Source organism: Schistocerca nitens, chromosome 9 (assembly GCF_023898315.1).
Source record: "Schistocerca nitens isolate TAMUIC-IGC-003100 chromosome 9, iqSchNite1.1, whole genome shotgun sequence".
NCBI lineage: Eukaryota > Metazoa > Arthropoda > Insecta > Orthoptera > Acrididae > Schistocerca > Schistocerca nitens.
The window spans coordinates 329419584-329442481 of record NC_064622.1 but is presented as its reverse complement, the minus strand read 5'-3'; the positions used below and the strand labels follow the sequence as shown (position 1 = coordinate 329442481).

At 39.2% G+C, this 22898-nt stretch overlaps 1 protein-coding gene across 2 annotated transcripts in view; it reads right to left on the bottom strand.

Annotated features, from left to right (window-relative positions):
- LOC126203681 (zinc finger FYVE domain-containing protein 21-like) overlaps window positions 1-13650 on the bottom strand; it is a 57332-nt gene extending 43682 nt beyond the window's left edge. The window contains exons 1-4 of one of the 2 annotated variants that reach the window (XM_049938046.1): window positions 13389-13650; window positions 13259-13309; window positions 12860-13028; window positions 2613-2694 (exon numbers count right to left, since the gene is read on the bottom strand). In XM_049938046.1, the coding sequence (XP_049794003.1) occupies window positions 2613-2694; window positions 12860-13028; window positions 13259-13309; window positions 13389-13508 (422 nt within the window). In that variant the 5' untranslated portion in view covers window positions 13509-13650. The remainder of the gene's footprint in view (window positions 1-2612; window positions 2695-12859; window positions 13029-13258; window positions 13310-13388) is intronic. The other variant, XM_049938047.1, reaches the window with a different exon arrangement.
- Window positions 13651-22898: the final 9248 nt, after the last annotated feature.

The window sequence follows — 22898 nt, the reverse complement described above, 5'->3', positions numbered from 1 at the left end:
GAATTGTGAATATTCTGGTAAATATCTTCTGTGGGGGTATTAAAAACTGTAGCCACTACTGTCAACAAACTTTGCTTCTTAGCCCACTGTCTGTCGTCCAGTAACTGTACATCCCATAATGCTAGCCTTCCTCCTACACACTAATTAAATACACAACTTCGTCCTGAGTACACTTCATGGCAGCTTTCTTAATTACTACTTTTACGCCACATCACCGATATTCACTCACGGTGTGTATCCATTATGACAGCAATGCTTGTACACATTTACACAAAGATTTGTTGCAGTGTTAAACTGGCACAGTGAGTAGCACGTTAGTCTGCCATTCATAGTATCATATTAACATGATGTTGAGTCTCTCCAGCAAGAATTTTTTTTAATTTTTGTTTATTAATTCTATATTATATGTCTATGATGCTTTTGTATGTTATTTGCAACATAGCATTAAGTCTAGTAGTTTCAAAATTAGCCAACTGCTCAAGCAGTTCAAATCATGCAGTTTTGTGGGTACTTCTATTATGTGTGCATAAGTATGGCAAATTATATTATCAAGATGTGGTACTGTACAAACTGTGGAATATGGCACAAGTCTGGGACGCAATATAGCTGTGCAGCAATCTCAAAGTGCTCTCAGCTCTCCTAACATGCCCAAGTAGCTTTTATTGTCCGAGAGCTATGGCAAGCAGTTCTCGAGAGATGGAGGTTGCAGTCTACACAAGAGGTCTAAACTCGCGAAGCATGACTATATGAGATGTTTCCCCACACTCAGACACTGTCGGTGAACTGATTCTCAGTGGTGTTTACACAACAACAACAACAACAACAACAACGCCCAGGTGCAAAGCAGGAACTCCTGTTCACTTCATTTCACTTTCCTTCCGTGACTTTGCCATGGAGGGAAAATTTTTGGGGTCTAATGATTTGCAATGAAGAAATCAATTCTCTTGAAGAGACATTTTCATCATTAGAATAAGAAACATTCTATTAATCCTATTAGATCTGCCTTAACCTTTGACGAGTTTAGATCACAAGATACCACACTGAAGTAAAGGAAACTAGTCCCGACATGACAACAAAACTTTTAAGGACGTATCACTTATGTTTGGACAGGATGTTTGGAATGTTGGTCAGACAGTTGAGAGAGAACGTGGTCAGACAGTTTAGAGAGAGTGATAAATTCAGACTTTTTATTCTAACCAATATTCTTCAGTCTGAAAAGTTTGTGGTTGCAGGAACTGGTTTGTTTCGTATCAACAGTAACTGCAATTTTTTTAAGACCTGTGTAGACCAAAAGTTCTCACCACAATGCAACGCTAGGAAATGTGTATAAACCATGTTCTTTATGGAAACTACTGTATTTACTCGAATCTAAGCCGCATACGAAAAATGAGACTCGAAATCAAGGATAAACAATGTTCCCGAATCTAAGTCGCACCTGAAATTTGAGACTCGAAATTCAAAGGGAGAAAAAAGTTTTAGACTGCACCTCCAAATCGAAACAAGGTTGGTCCATCGTAACATGAGACACAATTTAGGTCGAATGGATGAAGATCCAGCTACAGTAGTTTGGTTCAAGTCTTAAGCTTAACAGTTAAGCTTTACCAAGTAGCCATCGCTGTGTGTTAGGTGTTCTGTCCGTATTTATACAGGTACCTTTCCTTTTTCACGTGCTTCATCTGGTTTGAATCGATTGCTTATTTTGATTTGAACTGATAAGTGCCATTCTCTTTGTTAGAGGTGTTTACGTCACTCTAAACTGGAAATGCATTATTGTACTGTGTCATGCATCGTTTGTAGCTTTCTGATAATGAGTGTTTACAACCTGTCACCACTCATGGCATGGCTTGCTTTTGTGTGCGCTACCGCCACTTACAATAAAGAAAGAGAGGAACTGTCTCACAAGCGAAACAATGGCAAGAGACTGCTTTTTGTTGTTACTTACACTGCTGCTTTCTTTGATAATGATCAACAAGAATCAAATAATAGACTGTGTATGATAGAAGATGTTCTGAACAAGAGTTTAGCGAAAAATTTTCTCCGTTTGAAAATCTTTGCAGATGCCTCTTTAGTACATTACATTCTGCACATAAAAGTCATCTTAGATTTAAAAATCTAGTCAGTTGCCGTGTATCATTTCTGACTATCACTATTCACCATAAGAATAATACGAAAATAAACATGACCTATGTATATTCTTCCATGTTTGCTGTTGTCTCACTCTAGTTTCATAGTTTATTAGGCAGACAGGATTTAAATGAGATAGCAGCAAATACGAAAGAATACATGGCATAATGTTTACATTCTTCTACCTTTTCTTTTAATTTATTTACTGACACAAAGGTTTTGGCCCCAGTATTTATCTTTGTGCCTGCAAAGCATGCTTGTGTAGTGCTACATATATTGACGGCAGAAGTTCACACACACACACACACACACACACACACACACACACACACACACACACACGCAAAAGTAGTATTTTCATGTAAATTAAAAAAGTTTCATTAAAAATAGTTTAAACCACTGTAACATGCTTAATGATGTGCAACAATTAAATCTATGAAAAATCACCAGAAATATCGAAATTATCAACTAAAGTTGTTCACTCATACCTGTGGTCGCGAGATAGCTTGCACCTTACATAACCAGATGTACTGGCATTCTGACCCAGATCTTCAATCAAGAAAGCTGCCCCTAAAAGGAGTAAATAACAATCACAGAAATCAATTACACATTAAGTACAATACTCATAAAAGCTAATATTCTTTCAATAAATACATGTTTTCTAGAATTAAGGAAACTCTGCTACAATGATAAATATAGTTCTTTACAAAAAATATTGGAAAGCCATATCAAATTCACTCAAACTTCTGATATTATGATGTACAATGATGTACATCGGTTTGAGTACTGCTCCAGTCAAAACTGCTATAGCAAATATACTTACGGCCTTGTCCATTGCTTCTTTCACCACTGCAGGACTAATCTGACGTAGGATAATATTTTATGCTTGATATTACCACAATGATCATCAAAAATGGCAATTAAATGAGACTTAAAATCTAAGAATGTACTAATTAAAGCCATTTTGTCATGACATAAAAGCCAAATAAGTCACCTGACACCATTTTTTACTCACTCTTCCCTTCATTTAAAGGGCAGCCTACTGTAATACTGCATGTTTACAATTGGGTGTGTATAAGTTTACTTTGAGAAGACAGCTAAATTCAATATGTCATTACAGAGAGGTTTCCTTATATGGTATGCCTTATTTAGACAAGTTCTGTAATGGCAACATGTAGCAGGTTTTGATTTTTGCCTGCAGTTTTCACAAAAATTTATTTATTTGTTTTTATTCATCCAAGGATCATCACACAATAGACATACAGGATCTGTCAAGGTAATACAATGCAATTCAATAGGCCAAAATATACAACATACAGCATACATAACATGTTTTATGAAGATAGAACAGATGGTCAGCTGTGGTCTTGATTTAGGAGCTATCCCGGCATTTGCCTTAGGGATCCATGAAAACCACAGAAAACCCAAATCAGGATGGCTAAACAAAGCAATTCCATCCTCCCTAATATGAGGTCAGTGTCTTAACAGCTGCACTGTCTCATTCGGTAAGCCCCCATTGTACAATGTTTCTACATCCACACAGATACTCCGCAAGCCACCGTATGGTGCGTGGCGGAGGGTACCCTGTACCACTACTTGTCATTTCCCCTCCTGTTCCACTCCCAAATAGAGCAAGATAAAAACGACTATCTGTACACCTCTGTAGGAGCACTAATTTCTCTCGTATCTTATCTTTGTGGTCCTTACGCGCAATGTATGTTGGTGGCTGTAGAATCATTTCGCAGTCAGCCTCAAATGCCAGTTCTCTAAATTTTTCAAAAAGAACATTGCCTTCCCTGCAGGAATTCCCATTTGAGTTCCCGAAGTATCTCTGTAACACGTACGTGTTGTTCAAACCTAGCAACCTGCCTCTGAATTGCTTCCATGTCTTCCTTCAATCCGACCTGTAAGGATCCCAAACACTCCAGCAGTACTCAAGAATAGGTTGCACCAGTGTCCTTCATGTGGCCTCCTTTACACGTCAACCACTCTTTCGTAAAATTGTCCTAAAATTGTGCCCCAACCGAGATTCGAACCCAGGATCTACTGCTTACATGGCAGATGCTCTATCCATCTGAGCCACCGAGGGCACAGAGGATAGCGCGACTGCAGGGACTTATCCCTTGCACACTTCCCATGAGACCCACATGCCCAACTGTCCACAACCTAAATTCATCCCAGTTGGGGCACACATTTTCAACTGTTCCCACTAGGTTATATCAACAACACCTGTTGGCAGCTAAAGGATTCGATTAATTATCATTTCTTTCTAAGAAAAGCTGCACGGTCATCATTGATATCTTTTCTGTTGGAACAGTTACTATTTTCATATAGTTTCCTGATTGTTTCTTGATTTATACACAACTTTTTTCACGTAACTTGCAGTATAAAACATAGTTTCATTCTTCAGTGCCACACAAATTTAAGACAGATCTGATGACTACTGGACTGTTCCCAGTTACTTGCAATGCAAAACACAGTTCCACTATTCACTGTCACACAAACTAAGGCATCCAATGACGACTCCTGGACAATGAAAGTGCTGCTGTGCCCCTCGCATCAACTCCAGATTCCATCACAAATACTCCATTCTGCAAAAATGGCTAACTTTAAAAAAATTATATATCAGTTTCTCCAAATAACATCAGCATCCCTGATTTCCACTTTGACGACTCGATGTTATCTCAATGGCAGACATGAGTAACTCATAAATTTAACATGCATAAGTTACAGGTCATAATAATTATGGCCAATTAACAACGGATGTCAACAGAACTGAAGCTGATGTCACTGTTAAATCATGGCGTATTCATACTAGATGGAACATCAAGACAAAGTCACCACTAAGTAGATGTAGATTCTCCATCTCTAATGACCTTGTTGCCGGGACATTAAACACTAATCTCCACCTCCTCCTCCTCCAGTACCCAACAGTGATAGTAGGTTACGAGATACAACCTGTGTAACAGAATCAGAATGTACTACCAGAATTAAAGAACTAGAAATAATAGAATTTATTAACAGTGAAAGCAAAATTCATAGCAGACGCTTTTGATAAAGTTTGTATGGTAAACTGCTGGAAACTGAAGAACAGAAAAAGTGCTATCCAAACATTCCAAAACCTCAACATTTGTTTACTAGAGAAAATATATACATACAAACACATTACACAATATTTACAAGGCAATATGTATGACCTTTTATCATGTCTGTTCAATTGCTTTCTCTTTCTAATTACCAAATAACATAAAAAATAATTGGCTTTTAGGGTTCCGTACATCAATCAGTAAAAACAGAAACATTATAGGTTCACTTTGTTGTTTGTCTGTCCAACAGTTAAGAGTCAAGAATGGGTAGAGGCATCAAATTGAAATTTATGTCACATACTACGGTCTATGATCTCTTGGCAGAGTCAAAAATTTAAGCTTCTAATTCAATGCAATCAAAAGATATGACCATTTATGTCACTTATTTTGATACTCACAAACTCACTCATCAAAGCCTTCCTGTTTTCGTTGAAACAAATTTTGCCAAGGAGCACGGTTTCACAGTGAAAGTAAAGGAAAAACTTCTAAAACTGTTAATTTGTAATTATATCACAAAAATATTTTTTTGTTGTTTGTTGCCCACCTGCTTCTGTCCATTTGCTAGGAGCCCTTTTCTCAGGAACGGGTAGAGATGTATGTCCCGTGGTGATGTATATAATTTTTAGCTTCTAAGCCAACGTCATCATAAGATACGGTCAAATAAGTCACATAATCTGATATTCGCAAACTTGCTCATCAAACCTACAGATTTATCTGTACATAGGTTGGGCAGGGTGATCCAGTGGTAAAGCACGTGGCAGGAAACCAAGAGGTCACAGGAACAAAACTCGGATGGACCACAGATATTTCAGTCTTTGCTTTGACTAGTCTTCACCTGTCAATGATATGAAGTGCCACGAGGTACAATATGTGATTCATACTTCACATTAAACTGTACGTCCCACTTGTTCAGTTGGACAACTGGGGCAGGCTGAAGACACACATATCACACAAAGGGTGTCCAACAGAAAATCTTGCACCAGGCCAGTAAGCCACACAAATTTATTAATAATATCTATATAGATAATTATGTTTATATAGAACACTCAGTGCTTGAGTCCTGCTCAATAACACTCATTGGACAGACATCCATGTTGTCCTAGAACCTCTGCAGTGTGTGAGAAAGAACAAAGTATACAATAAAATGCAGACTAAAAGGCTCAAATGCACAAAATCCACTTATGTAACATGAGTGCAGACAATGTTACCATCCCCCACACAAATATCACGGTCAAAACTTATTTTCTGAGAAACCTTGGCATAAATATCTGTTCCATTCTGCTGACAGCCTATCAGAATGCCGTCATTTGAAACACATTACGGAACGTTTTGAAATCTTGTTCCATGATGTGTGACTCTACCTTTATAGTTATTTTCATGAAATCACATTCACTGGTTCCATAATCTATAATTAATTTCTTGGGTTTCAACTTAACCTACATCCTGGACTACACAACAATTGAATTCAGTATGTCACCGCAACGTACAATCCAAAAAAATTATGTAGAAGTGAAACAAATATTGTCAGCGTTCTGCCTCGAGACAACACTATTACAATAGCAAAGCTACAATGTCTCCAGCATCTTTGCCAATAAGTGAAAGAACTGATCATGTTATTGGATTCTAGATCAGCACTTGCTCTCTTCCAGTGTTTATACAAGTGCAAATTATTGTTACCCTATTGCATCCAACATATATGGCCTAAAAACCATTATTGTAGAACCTTTGACAGGACAAACAACTTGCTGGATATAAAGGCATCTTGCAATATTACACAGTAGAAATTTTTGCCAAATATATGCTACATGTTTATTATGCAGTTACCATTTGGGTCAAGGAAGCAAGGAACAAAGAGTGACAGGAGTCTCCCAGAAGTAGGAGATGAGCTCAAGCACAAATACACCATTCACTGCCAATGTGTGGCTGGCAAGACACCTGACAACCCTCAATAAATTTCAAAATATTCATTCACTTCCACATATTGACCCATAAAAACCACCACGAATGAGAGCCTTTAGGGATGTGAAACAAATCAAGTCATGCAACAGATTTCATTATCCATCCAGACTGCTTTCATTTTTAAAATGAACAGTTTTGATACCACATGATGAGTCTTCAGAGTAACCCATCCAACTATCAGCATAATTTACATTCTATGATACACAATAAAATACATTTTAAAAATAAAAGCAATCCAGATGGACAATAAAATATGCTGCAAAGGTAGAGAGTGTGGATTTTCTCTAAAGACAGTACGTCAGTTTTGCTGAATCAAGCTATACATGAACAGGCAGAAGCACCCATTGCAGGCTACTTCTGTAAAGTACACTAAACTAACAGTATTCAGTGAACCATGGACACCACACCCAGAAGATACCAGCAGAGGGATCAAAACATCGATCATACGGAAGAAATATAATGCAGCATAACAACCCAGAAGATTTTACCTTCAATGGAAATTGCCACAAAAGCCTACAGACATATTTACTACCAGTAATTTATAACTAGTGCTAATCTGCAAAAACTTTTAATAATTATGGTAGTTACATGTTACCTGACATGCATATTAAGAGAAAATAGTGGCCACTCTTCATCTTACACTACCCAGCAGCTAGTTTTAGCTAATACTTTAAATAGCAATACATGTCTGAGACACCTATCACTGGTTCAAGGAACACCTGCAGTGTCGAAGTTTTACATCATCCCCACTGTGGGCACTTAGTGGACTGGACACAAAGCGTATGGTTTCAAGTGAATAAACGGGCCTTTTTTCCACAAGTTATCTAACCTGAGATCTGATAAAACTGAACTGTTCCCTGCTGACATAAATAACATTGTCATTGCCACAGAAGAAATGTAAAATATATAAGGTCTTATGAACAGTTTTAGCCACCTTGGAAACTCACATTTAATTCTGAACTACAAACAATGTTGTATGAAACTGAGAAGCATCCAGAATGAATCTATCACTCAGCAGTAGAGTGCACACTGTTGTGAAACTTCCTGGTATATTAAAACTGTGTGCCAGAAAGTTGGTAACTAGTAATCTCAAACTACTGTGTTACAAGTTACCAACATAACATCACTTGCTGTAAGTAAACTTCTCAGATGGGGAAAAAAACCTCTTACAACAATCAATGTAGTTGGGCCCCATTCCAAAATTACCATAGCAACTGCTCACAACACAATGTACAGCAAACAATAAGCATTTCTATTGGTTAATTAGCATTTATAACTTTGGAAGTATGAAGAGCAAGTGAGAGAGTTAAGCATTGTGTCACATGCAAATGTTTCTTCTAGTTCCTATCACGTATTGAATACGGGTTAATGCTGGTTCCTGAAACTCTAAGTGACATAACTGCTATCCATCTACGAATCTGCCATTCAGAGTTTTCAGCATTACCATCAAACTAGCATGCTGCCTTTCTTTGAATATGCATATCTTCTGTTAGTCCTACTAGGTATCTACATCTACATCCATACTCTGCAAACCACTGTGAAGAGCATTACAGAGGATATGTCGCACTGTACCAGTTATTATAGCTTTTCCCCTTTCCACCCACGTATGGAGTAGGAAAAGAACAACTGTTTAAATATCTCTCTGTGTGCTTAATTAATCTTGTCCTCATGACACCTATGGAAGTGATATGTAGGGGCTTGTAGTATATTCCTAAAGTCATGATTTAAAACCAGTTTTTGAAACTTTGTAATTAGCACTTCTCAGGGTAATATCTGTATACCTTCAAGGGCCTGCTTGTAAGTTCTTTGCACCCCTCGATACTCTCCCACATGTCGAACAAACCTGTTACCATTCTTGCTGTCTTTTTCTGTAAACATGCAATATTTCCTGTTAGACCACATTTCATACATTTGAGCAATATCCTAAGCTGAGATGCACAGGTGTTTTGTAAAGTAGTCTACTTCACAGACAGACTGCACTTTCAGAGTGCTGCCAATGAAATCTAGTCTGTCATCTATGACTGAGCCTATGTGAACATTGCACTTCATATCTATACAAACTGTTCCACCTAAGTATTTGTCTTCATTGACTGATTCAAATTGTGACTCACTGATACTGTAATTACAGGATACCAAAGTTTTGTATTTTATCAAGTGCACAATTTTATATTTCTGTTCATTTAAAGAAAGTTTCCTACCTTTGTGCCACTTTGAAATCTTTTCAGAATATGACTGAACATCTGTGTAGCTTTCATCAGATAGTACTTCATTAAAAGTTATCTGTATCATCTGCAAGATTACTATTGTCTGCCAGGTCATCAATATAAAACATGAGAAGCAAGGGTCCCAATACACTTCACTGGTGCATGACTTAAGGGGTCAACAGAAGTGTCCGAATCCAACCGTCTGCTTTGAACCGTGACATAATGGTGGTGTTTTGTGTGACATCACTACAGTGCAGAGTTTTTGAGTTGCCTGTGTTTGTAGATGATGTCTTGTTGAGTTTGATGGTGGCATATGTATATGTGCCGAGTGTAACCTGTTGTATTGGGTTCATTTGTGGTTTGGTTTTGACAGTTGCAACATTGCTGTGTGTGTACATAGTTGATGGTATAATGTGGTTTTGAAGCGTTTTCACTGAATTATTAAGAATTTTTTTTATGCGTTTGACTTTTTTGTTGGGTCTTATTAGTTTACTGTTTGTTGTGCAGAAAGAAGTTTAATTTGTTGTATGGCTTCTGTTGTTGGAGATGAATATGACTGTGAATTTTAATAGTGCATCATTGCATGCCGAGATGGGTGAGAACATTATGTCTATTATTAAATTTCTGCAGTTATTTGGGCTGATTGCAGATTATTTGTGGTAATAATATGAGTCTTACAAGAGTTCTGGCATCTTGGACCAGGGACGACTATGTGTGGAGTGTTAGCAGGATATCTGGCAGTGGATTAGATGTGGTACCTGGTTCAAGAAATCTAGGTTGCCCATGAAGGAGAATGTTTTGCTGACTTATTTTTGTTATAGGGGCTCTATCAGTTTTTATGCGCATGAGACTGGTGTGAGTGATAGAATAGTGTTCAATTGGTTTTCTTTTTGTCGAGAGGTTTGTTCTGAGTATGTTAAATATAAAGGGAAGTTGGATGGGCCAGGTATGGTCGTTGATATCAACGAATCTAAGTCTGGTAAGAGACAGTATGGGAGGGGTAGTTCTCAGGTTGATCTGTGGGTGTGGAGGGCTGTTATTCTGCGCCGGGTGGGAGGAGGGGGGCGGGGGTGCTGATTGTGCTTTTAGGGTTTTGGAGGGCCATACTAAGAGGGAATTGGTGGGTTTGATGGAAGAATATATTGAGGGAGGGAGCACTATAGTTTCAGATGCATTTTCATCCTATAGGTAGTTGGAGAAGAGGGGTTATGAGCATTTAGTTGTTAATCACAGTATTCAATTTAAATATCAAGAAAATGGGGCATGTACCAGTATGATTGAGGATTTTTTGTTCTGGGGAAGGGGGGGGGGGGACAATTTACTCAGTTACAGGAAGGGGGAAGAGGTGCTCTTCCAACTTGCAATCCCATTTAGAGGAGTATTGCTGGTTGAAGAGTGTCCTTGGGGATTATTGAATTTTTTGCATCTTTTTAGGGCTGTGGGTAAGATGTATAGGCAGAGGGTGGTGAGTTGAGGGGGTTGGATTTGTGTGGGTGTGGGGAGGGGGGGGGGGATTGTTTTATGATTATGTTGTCTTTTGGTTCTATGTTTCATAGTTGTAGGAGTTGGTTCAGTTGTGGTTGAGCTGCATTGGTCAAGGGAATAGTCCGGTTCCTCCGGTTTTTGTTGGTTAAAGGGGTACCATGATTCTGGTTTTTTTATATTGTTTGTTTTGGGATTGTGCGGCATTTTTTTATTGTTGTATATTTAGCTTGTCGCTGCCCTAAATCCCCAGTTTCCCATGGTTGTCCTGCTAGTTTAATTTTCAGTAATGCCTGACTTAAGTTATTTCTACTACTACTTATGAATTTCCATCCAAAATAACATGCTGTACCCTTTCTACCTATAAACCCTCAAACCAACCAGAAATTTTGTCTGATACCGTCTTACAATCATACTTGTTATAATGAACATTGCCATGTAGTAGAGTAAAAATCCTTACTGAAGTCAAGAAATACTGCTGCTGCTTAATTGCTTTGATCCATGTTTCCAGAATATCATGTGAGAAAAGCCCGAGTTGGGTTTCTCAAGAGCAATGGTTTCAAAATATTCAGGAATGGTGGTTAGCATGAAGGTGATTCCATTTGAAAATACCTCATTACAATGGAGCTCAGAATATGTTCTAGAATTCTACAACAGCTGGATGTTAATGGTTCAAATGGCTCTGAGCACTATGCGACTTAACTTCTGAGGTCACCAGTTGCCTAGAACTTAGAACTAATTAAACCTAACCAACCTAAGGACATCACACACATCCATGCCCGAGGCAGGATTCGAACCTGCGACCGTAGTGGGATGTTAATGATATCTGTTCGTAGTTTAGTGGATCTCTTCTGATACCCTTCTTGTAGATGTGTTCAACCTGTCCTTTCTTCCCACCACTGTGCACAGTTTTTAGTGCAGGGGATCTAAAATATATCATTGTTACCATGGGAGCAAACTCATCTGTTCCTCAACACCATGAGTGCTAGTGCCTGTGTCACCAATCTTCGCAATGCCATGAGAATTAAACTAGGATACCCCTTCTATATCTCTCTTTGTAAAGACGCAACTAAAAATAACACCGAGCGAGGTGGCGCAGTGGTTAGACACTGGACTCGCATTCGGGAGGACGATGGTTCAATCCTGCGTCCAGCCATCCTGATTTAGGTTTTCCGTGATTTCCCTAAATCGCTCCAGGCAAATGTCAGGATGGTTCCTTTCAAAGAGCATGGCCGACTTCCTTCCCGTCCTTCCCTAATCCGATGAGACCGATGACCTCGCTGTCTGGTCTCCTTCCCCAAAACAACCAACCAACCAACTAAAAATAACAGTTCATTAATTTTCTTTTGATTTCCTACATCGGGACACTAACTTCAGCACCAATGAAGTCTTTTTACATATGGCCAGGCTTTCTCCTTTCGCAAGCATTGGCTTCATCATCTCAGAACTCAACTGTCACCTTCCACTTAATTTGGATCTTGGCTGCAGTGCATGTCATCTGTCACTGCAGCCAAGATTTCATGGAGGGGAAGCCAGCCCAATACATAACTTCAACTTCTTTTGCATTTTGTGTGAGATGACATGGTAATCATTGAAGACTTCTTGAATTGTTCTGTTGACAGGCAAAGGTGTTTCATTCAGCATATCTATATATAGCTCTATGCTTTGTTTTGCACATTTGAATAGTCTCTATTTAAAAGAAGTTTTCTCACAAAGACTATACACCACGGAGGATATCTCCTATCACATTGACTGCTCTACCAGGTTTATGTCCAGTACGTTGAGAACCATTCTTCTAAACGAGGCCACAGTTCTCTTACATGTACTTGTCTAGAGGTAATTATTTTGAGTTGTTCTTTAAGATACGACGTTACTTTGTTACCTTGTTTACTGAATATGTACATCTATTCAGTAGTTTCATATGACACAAAAGATCTAATTTACTTGCTTTCGATGATTTTTTATTTTTCACTCTAACAGAAGGTGGCTTTGTTAAGCACTCACCATTTGTCAGTATCTTCAGCTGATTGTTGAAGAAATCGTTCTCGCGATCAGTTACATCAGCACAGGGCTTGCACAGACGAACTGGATCAACGAAGCCCATACGTGGAAGTCCCAACTTGGTAGCACAGCATGAGTTACAGAAGATGTTACCACAGCGTCGGCAGTGATGCTGCAACCGCAGTTTTGATACTTTCATTTCGTTGTTATTGTAACAAAATTACACTACTAATGGTGGAATACTTAATCAGCACATGTAGTGGAAGAAAAACTTTCCGCCCAGTATTTCTCGGAAATATGTGCATGTACAGGTAACAGCTGTCAGTTCCCAAATGAAAATACATATATATTAACAGCAGCAATATGACGGATATGCTTAATTAGTGTCTGCAATATGAGTACCTTTCTGCGTAACATATCGAACTTGACTTCGCAGTTTGAACAATGTGCTGCCTGAAACAAAAATATTTTATTTCACATACTTTCTTTGGTATTTCATTTCCGCTTCTATGTCAAACTGCAATTCCCGTACCTCGCTGTCGGGTATCCATGAAGGTTCCTGCAGAGTAAACGGACTTAAGTTGCCGTCGAGATTTACTAATCGTAATCCCGACTTAGACTTAACGAGTTTTTTTGGTGCTGTCTTCTCCATTCTTGTGCACAATTTTTCATACTTCCCACACTGATAACACGTCAATTAGCCTCACCTTCATATCACCCAAGAGATGTAAACATGTCAAAGTTGCTACACGCAAACACCTGTTCCACAGATTTTCAGAATGACAATTTACATAGTTGTCGCTGACAAAATTGAAGTTACGTGAAAGTCACATTCGTCCTTATTTCTACGGAAAAATCGATATTTCTGCAAAAATTTCGAACACATAATTTACGATGGTATCACGTACTTTTGATACGTGTTACTCGTTAATTATTCTAGACGTGTATTGTTGGACGATTTTATTACTGTGAAATACGGTTAAAGTTCAAATAAATTCTCAAAACTCCCTAAAAGTCGATTCAATCTGGTCATCGTTGCTCGGAACTCAAAAAGATTTTAAAACTAATTTCAATTTCAGCAATAGCATACTCTGTCAACGGAACAGGAAATCAGTTTCAAGGATTTTTCGGGAAATTTTTGACTCTATATTTGGTAATGTGTGTGTGTGTGTGTGTGTGTGTGTGTGTGTGTGTAAATTAGATTAGTTTTACTTTCATTCCAATTGATCCGTAGTGAGGAGGTCCTCCAGGATGTAGAACATGTCAGGAAAACAATAATGCATAACAAATACTTAGAACTGAAACAAATAAACTAATGTCCTTCCACAGGTCCCAAGTGGAATGATCGTCATTTTTTTAATGAACACTGTATGAAAGAATCATTTTACAATCACTCATTTACTACGATCGTATTAATGCACTGAATTTAAAATTTAAATAATTTTTTTATTTATAACGTCATAAATATATAATAGATCTACTACAATACTTATTTACAATGAACACATTACTGCAGTGAAATGGTATATATACACACACAAATCAGTTGGTTCTACTGAGAAATTCATCAATGGAGTAGAAGGAGTTGGCCACCAATAAATCCTTTAGGCTTCTCTTAAACTGAATTTCATTGGTTGTTAAGCTTTTTATGACTGCCGGCAAGTTATTGAAAATGTGTGTTTCTGAATAATGCACACTTTTTTGCACAAGAGTAAGTGACTTTAAATCCTTGTGAAGTTTATTCTTATTTCTCGCATTGATTCCATGAATTGAGCTGTTGGTTTGAAAAAGTTATATTTTTAACGACAAATTTCAAGAAGGAATAAATATATTGGGAAGCAGTAGTTAGTACCCTAGTTCCCCAACTGGCTTCTGCAGGGTGTTCTTGAGTACATACCACTATAACTCTTATTGCATGATTTTGTGCCTGGAAAACTTTAGCTTGGCTTGATGAATTACCCTAAAAAATAATCCTATATAACATTATGGAACGAAAGTAAACATAGTATGCCAGCTTTTTAATTTTTATATCCCCTATGTCTGACACAATTCGCATTGCAAATAAAGATTTGTTAAGACACTTCAACAGTTCTGTGGTGTGCTCCTCCCAGTTGAATTTATTATCATGCTGTAATCACAAGAATTTAACACTGTCCACTTCTTCTCTCTGCTTGTCATCATATGTTAGGCATATACTCATGGGACACCCCTTACAAGTTTTGAACTGCATGTGGTGTGTTTTTCAAAGTTTAGTGGCAAATGACTGATGACCATAGATGTTAAGTCCCATAGTGCTCAGAGCCAGTGACAAAGAATTGGGAAGTAACCAGTGATTAATGTCCACAAATATTTTATTAGAGGATCTTTCTAAAACTACACTTGATTTGCTATTTATCGCAATGTTTGTATCATCAGCAAGCAAAACGAACTTGCCATCTGGTAATGTTACTGATGAAAGGTCATTGATATACACAAGAAAAAGTAAAGGACCTAAGATGGAACCTTGTGGGACCCCACATGTAATTAGTTCCCAGTTGGATGATGCCTGATCGCTGAATACATGTCTCTTTTCTAATAACACTCCTTGTTTCCTGCCGCAGATATAAGATTTGAACCATTTTGCAGCATTTTCTGTTACACCATAATATTCTAATTTACTTACAAGGATATTGTAATTTACACAGTCAAATGCCTTTGACAGCTCACAAAGTATACCAGTTGCCTACAATTTTTTGTCTAATGAATTAAGTGCGTTTTCACTGTAAGTGTAGATAGCCTTCTCAATATCGGAACCCTTTAGAAATCCGAACTGCGACTTTGACAGTATGTTATTGTGATAAGATGGTTATAAAGCTGATTGTACATTACCTTTTCTAAAATTTTTGAGAATGCTGGCAAAAGTGAAATTGGATGGAAATTTGATGCTATTGCTTTATCTCCCTTCTTAAACAATGGCTTAACTTCAAGACATTTCAATCATTCAAGAAATATTCCACTGTTAAAAGACTGGTTACATAGATAGCTTAATATGTTACATAACTCAGAAGCACATTCTTTAATTAACTTTGTTGGTATTTCATCATACCCACTAGATGTTTTTGATTTTAAATATTTTATGATGGACATTACTCCTGCTGGGGTAGTGAGGGTCAAATTAATATTATGGAAGTTACTTGAAATGTCTGGTCTGAGGTATTCCATTGCAGCATCCATCTTTTCAGTAACAGTTATAAAATGTTTATTAAAACGTTCTGCAACACTATACACATCTGTCACCAACGTATCATTTACTCTTAATACTATTTGCCCCTCTTCATGTCTGGTTGTACTGGTCTCCTCCTTCCCTATATCCCATACTGTCTTCATTTTGTTATCTGATATGACTATCTTTTCCAAGTAATATATTTGCTTTGATGTCCATATTACTGTCTTTAATATTTTGCAGTATCTATCTACTATCTACCTACAGATAGTATCTACTATCTATCTAAAGTCTGCTAATTTCAAATACCGGCCTTAATTTGAGGAAGAAATTTCTGAGGATGTACGTCTGGAGTACAGCATTGTATGGTAGTGAAACATGGACTGTGGGAAAACCGAAACAGAAGAGAATCGAAGCATTTGAGATGTGGTGCTATAGACGAATGTTGAAAATTAGATGGACTGATAAGGTAAGGAATGAGGAGGTTCTACGCAGAATCGGAGAGGAAAGGAATATGTGGAAAACACTGATAAGGAGAAGGGACAGGATGATAGGACATCTGCTAAGACATGAGGGAACGACTTCCATGATACTAGAGGGAGCTGTAGAGGGCAAAAACTGTAGAGGAAGACAGAGATTGGAATACATCAAGCAAATAATTGAGGACGTAGGTTGCAAGTGCTACTCTGAGATGAAGAGGTTAGCACAGGAAAGGAATTTGTGCCGGGTCGCATCAAACCAGTCTGTAGACTGGTGACCAAAAAAAAAAAAATCTATCTACATCCATACTCCGCAAGCCACCTGACGGTGTGTGGCGGAGGGTACCTTGAGTACCTCTATCAGTTTTCCCTTCTATTCCAGTCTCGTATTGTTCGTGGAAAGAAGGATTGTCGGTATGCCTCTGTGTGGGCTCTAATCTCTCTGATTTTATCCTCATGGTCTCTTCTCGAGATATATGTATGAGGGAGCTATATACTGCTTGACTCCTTGGTGAAGGTATGTTCTCGAAACTTTAACAAAAGCCCGTACCGAGCTACTGAGAGTCTCCCCTGCAGTGTCTTCCACTGGAGTTTATCTACCATCTCTGTAACGCTTTCGTGATTACTAAATGATCCTGTAACGAAGTGCGCTGCTCTCTTCTCTATCTCTTGTATCAACCCTATCTGGTACGGATCCCACGCTGGTGAGCAGTATTCAAGCATTGGGCGAACAAGTGTACTGTAACCTACTTCCTTTGTTTCAGGATTGCATTTCCTTAGGATTCTTCCAATGAATCCCAGTCTGGCATCTGCTTTACCGACGATCAACTTTATATGATTACTCCATTTTAAATCACTCCTAAGGCCTACTCCCAGATAATTTATGGAATTAACTGCTTCCAGTTGCTGACCTGCTATATTGTAGCTAAATGATAAGGGATCTTTCTTTCTATGTATTCACAGGACATTACACTTGTCTACATTGAGATTAAATTGCCATTCCCTGCACCATGCGTCAATTTGCTGCAGATCCTCCTGCATTTCAGTACAATTTTCCATTGTTACAACCTCTCGATATACCACAGCATCATCCGCAAAAATCTTCAGTGAACTTCCAATGTTATCCACAAGGTCATTTATGGCTATTGTGAATAGCAATGGTCCTACGACACTCCCATGCGGCACACCTGAAATCACTCTTACTTCGGAAGACTTCTCTCCATTGAGAATGACATGCTGCATTCTGTTATCTAGGAACTCTTCAATCCAATCACACAGTTGGTCTGATAGTCCATATGCTCTTACTTTGTTCATTAAATGACTGTGGGGAACTGTATCGAACGCCTTGCGGAAATCAAGAAACACGGAGCCTAACTGTGAACCCATGTCTATGGCCGTCTGAGTCTCGTGGACGAATAGCGCGAGCTGGGTTTCACACGATCGTCTTTTTCGAAACCCATGCTGATTCCTACAGAGTAGATCTCCAGTCTCCAGAAAAGTCATTATACTCGAACATAATACGTGTTCCAAAATTCTACAACTGATCGACGTTAGAGATATAGGTCTATAGTTCTGCACATCTGCTCGACGTCACTTCTTGAAAACGGGGATGACCTGTGCCCTTTTCCAATCCTTTGAAACGCTACGCTCTTCTAGAGATCTACAGTACACCGCTGCAAGAAGGGGGGCAAGTTCTTTCGTGTACTCTGTGTAAAATCGAACTGGTATCCCACCAGGTCCAGCGGGCTTTCCTTTTTTGAGCGATTTTAATTGTTTCGCTATCCTTCTGCCGTCTATTTCTATACCTACCATTTTGTCGTCTGTGTGACAATCTAGAGAAGGAACTACAGTGCAGTCTTCCTCTGAGAAACAGCTGTGGAAAAAGACATTTAGTACTTTGGCCTTTAGTCTGTCATCCTCTGTTTCAGTACCATTTTGGTCACAGTGTGTCTGGACATTTTGTTTTGATCCACCTACAGCTTTGACATAAGACCAAAATTTCTTAGGATTTTCTGCCCAGTCAGTACATAGAACTTTACTTTCGAATTCATTGAACGCCTCTCGCATAGCCCTCCTCACACTAAATTTCGCTTCGCGTAATTTTTGTTTGTCTGCAAGGCTTTGGCTATATTTATGTTTGCTGTGAAGTTCACTTTGCTTCTGCAGCAGTTTTCTAACTCGGTTGTTGTACCACGGTGGCTCTTTTTCATCTCTTACGATCTTGCTTGGCACATACTCATCTAATGCATATTGTACGATGTTTTTGAACTTTGTCCACTGATCCTCAACACTATCTGTACCTGAGACAAAACTTTTGTGTTGAGCCGTCAAATACTCTGAAATTTGCTATTTGTCACTTTTGCTAAACAGAAAAATCTTCCTACCTTTTTCAATATTTCTATTTACGGCTGAAATTGTCGATGCAGTAACCGCTTTATGATCGCTGATTCCCTGTTCTGCGTTAACTGTTTCAAATAGTTCGGGTCTGTTAGTCACCAGAAGGTCTAATATGTTATCGCGACGAGTCGGTTCTCTGTTTAACATCTCAAGGTAGTTTTCAGATAAAGCACTTAAAAAAATTTCAATGGATTATTTATCCCCGCCACCCATTATAAACGTTTGAGTCTCCCAGTCTATATCCGGCAAATTAAAATCTCCACCCAGAACTATAACATGGTGGGGAAATCTACTCGAAATATTTTCCAAATTTTCCTTCAGGTGTTCTTTCACAACAGCTGCTGAGCCAGGGGGCCTATAGAGACATCCAATTACCATGTTTGAGCCTGCTTTAACCGTGACCTTCACCCAAATTGTTTCACATTTCGGATCTCCGTTAATTTCCTTCGATATTATTGCACTTTTTATCGCTATAAACACGCCTTCCCCTTCACTGTCCAGCCTGCCTCTGCGGTATACCTTTCAATCTGAGTTTAGAATTTCATTATTGTTTACATCTGGTTTCAGCCAACTTTCTGTCCCTAGTACTATGTGGGCATTGTGACCATTTGCTAATGGGAGCAGTTCTGGCACCTTTCTATAGACGCTCCTGCATTTTACTATTACCACATTAATATTGTTATGCCCTGTTGCGTTTTGCCTACTACTACCTTGCCGCGTCTTAGGAGGCATCTTGTCGGGCCTAGGGAGGGAATTCTCTAACCTAAAAAACCCACATGTGCACTCCACACATACTCCGCTACCCTTGTAGCCGCTTCCTGCGTGTAGTGCACACCCGACCTATTCAGGGGGACCCTACATTTCTACACCTGATAGCGGAGGTCGAGAAATTTGTACCCCAGATCTCCACAGAATCGTCTGAGCCTCTGGTTTAAGCCTTCACTCGGCTCCAAACCAGAGGACCGCGATCGGTTCTGGGAACGATACTATAAATAGTTAGCTCAGATTCCACCCCACGAGCGAGGCTTTCCGCCTTCACCAACTCCGCCAACCGCCTGTATGAACTGAGGATGACCTCTGAACCCAGACAGCCGGAGTCATTGGTGCCAACATGAGCAACAATTTGCAGCCGGATGCACCCAGTGCTATCGCCGCCGGCAGGGTCTCCTCCACATCTCGGATGAGACCCCCCAGCAAACAGACAGAGTGAACACTGGCCTTCTTTTCCGACCTTTCCACTATTTCCCTAAGGGGCTCCATCACCTGCCTAATGTTGGAGCTCCCAATCACTAATAAACCGCTCCCCCCGTGTGCCTGCCCGGACCTTGCTGAAGGAGCGGCCACATGTCCACTCACAGGCAGAGCGGGCGATGCCACACGGCAAGCCTACACATTGATCCTCTGCCTTGTGCGCCGCGAACGCCGCTGAACCCGCCAATCCCCTTGGGGAGAGGGTGGTCCAACCGTGCCCAGTACCCACGAAGATGTCTCGACAGCAGGGACCGTGTGTGAAGCATGTGACACCTGGGGTGTACCATGCGACGCACCAGACTCCTCACTGCCGCTACACTCCGAGGCAGCAGCCTGGAGACCCCTGACCACGGCCATCAACACATTCAGCTGTTCACGAACAGTGGCCAGCTCCTCTTGCGTCCGTACACAGCAGTCACACACCCTATCCACCCTAAGAAGTCAATTTACTGTAGAGAGTTAATCAACTTTTAACTAGACTGATAATTCACTAAAGGCGGCTGATAGCTGACTGACGATCAAAAATCTTCAAATGTTTCCAGCGCCTGCATACAATATTTATACAACTGTGGACTATATTTGCAGCTAAAATTATTTCTTTATTTCATTATAATTACGTTTTTTGCTAATAAAAGCTCAGCATGCAAATGTGCCTTTAAAACTACCAGTTCAAAAACTTTGTGGTACTTTCAGCTATTTTCCCTCTGAATATATAAAGTGTATCTGAGAGGTACGAGGGTCACTCCAAAAGAAATGCACACTATTTTTTTTTAAATTCATCTTTTATTCTACATGTTTGAAAGTTTTACAGTGTGTAGATACATCCTTTAGGAACAATATTTTCATTTCTCCACAAAATTTCCATCCCTCTCAACTGCCTTACACCATCTTGGAACCAGCGTCTGTATACCCGCACGGTAAAATTCTGGACCAACCTGTTGGAGCCACTATTGGGCAGCGTGCACAAGGGAGTCATCATCTTCAAACCTTGTTCCACGAAGAGTCTTTCAGTTTCCCAGAGAGATGATAGTCACATGGAGCCAGGTCAGGACTGTAAGGTGGGTGTTTCAGTGTTGTCCATCCGAGTTTTGTGATCGCCTGCCACTGCAAAGACAATCCTCAATACTGCCGTGCATGCTTTCATAGCGTAACCTGTTGGCCCACTGACTAACTGTACTGCGATCGACAGCAGCATCTCCATACACCTTTTTCAACCTCTTGTGGATGTTTCCCACTGTATCGTTTTCACAGCACAGGAATTCTATGACAGCACATTGCTTCTGACGAATGTCAAGTGTAGCAGCCATCTTGAAGACATGTTGTGAATGTGCCACTCACGGAAACAGGTTAAACTAAGTTTGAAAACAAGTGGGAAGGATATATCTACACACTGTAAAACTTTCACACACGCAGAATGAAAACTGTATTTCTACAAAAATGGTATGTATTTCATTTCGAGTGACCCTCGAATGAAGTGAAGCGAATAATAAGCTGCACACTATCATATATTTTCAATAGAAGATCGTAAATTAACTACATATGCTTCACAAACAACTTCATTTCTGAATGAGAATTACAAATTAGGAAAAGATAAGTAGCTTACTCTAAAGCTGACATTCTGCACTACCAAATGTATACAAAGGCAGATTTTTACCTAACTGCTTTATTGGATGTCAGTCGAGAAACGCCATAGAACTAAGAAACATATGAAATTAAAAGTTCCTATTTTTGTTGTTTCACGAGAAATGTAAAACATTTACTAAAAATATATGCGCAGAAACGGATGTGGCTTAGTTTTGTGTATGACCAAGTGTTTTTACAGCATGAAAATCAGAAAAATATATTTCCGTTCTGTGCGACGACGTCATAGAGAATCTGAGGGGCGCGGCTTTGGTGTTTGCATAGGGGGCTCATAACTCACACAGCTCCAATTGTAAGCTTAGATCATGCAGTTGTAGTCATCTCAGCTGCCTAAATGGAACTGCACCATTAGAGAGGTTACCTGGCAAATAAGAGCGCATAGTAAGTAGAAATAACTATAGAAGCAAATAGTGATAATGAGATTTTCCAAAATTGTTTGACAAAGTAGAACGCGATAAGAAAATCGGATGTAGGGCAAAGTATTTCGAAGACTACATCGATTTAGAATATATTGCTATATTTCGTCTGTTGGAGGGATCTACAGTCTTCCTGATCTTCTAAATGAGGATGTGAGTAGTACTCGTATAACTGACAAATAAGTCTGCACCTGTCTCTTCAGCATTATTGCATTATTCACTATGTCAATAGTATCCAGCATTAACTTGGACACATGTTTTTCCTTACTGCTATTTCAAAAATTCGTGTCATTACTTCATAAGAGAATGAAGAAATCAATATCATGTTATTTTATTTAATATAAAAACTGGGATTATGTCTGTCAAGCTGGCTGAGCTACAAATTTATCTCCTGCTGAACGTTTTCGTGTCACTGTGTCGTCATTGCTAGAGATTTTTCACTGTTCGCCTTTTTATTTAGCAAAAAGTAGGTCCAACAATACTGCAAAAAATCTGCTCGCTGGAGACTCATTGAATAGAATAAGTCAGCATTCTTTCTTCCATCCTCTGATGCTAAGGGTAGTTCTTCTGTTTCCACAGGAACAGTATATTTACAGCGGAAAATATTATTCCACACGATCCCATTACCGGTTGTGTCTTTTCGCAAACAGCCTAAT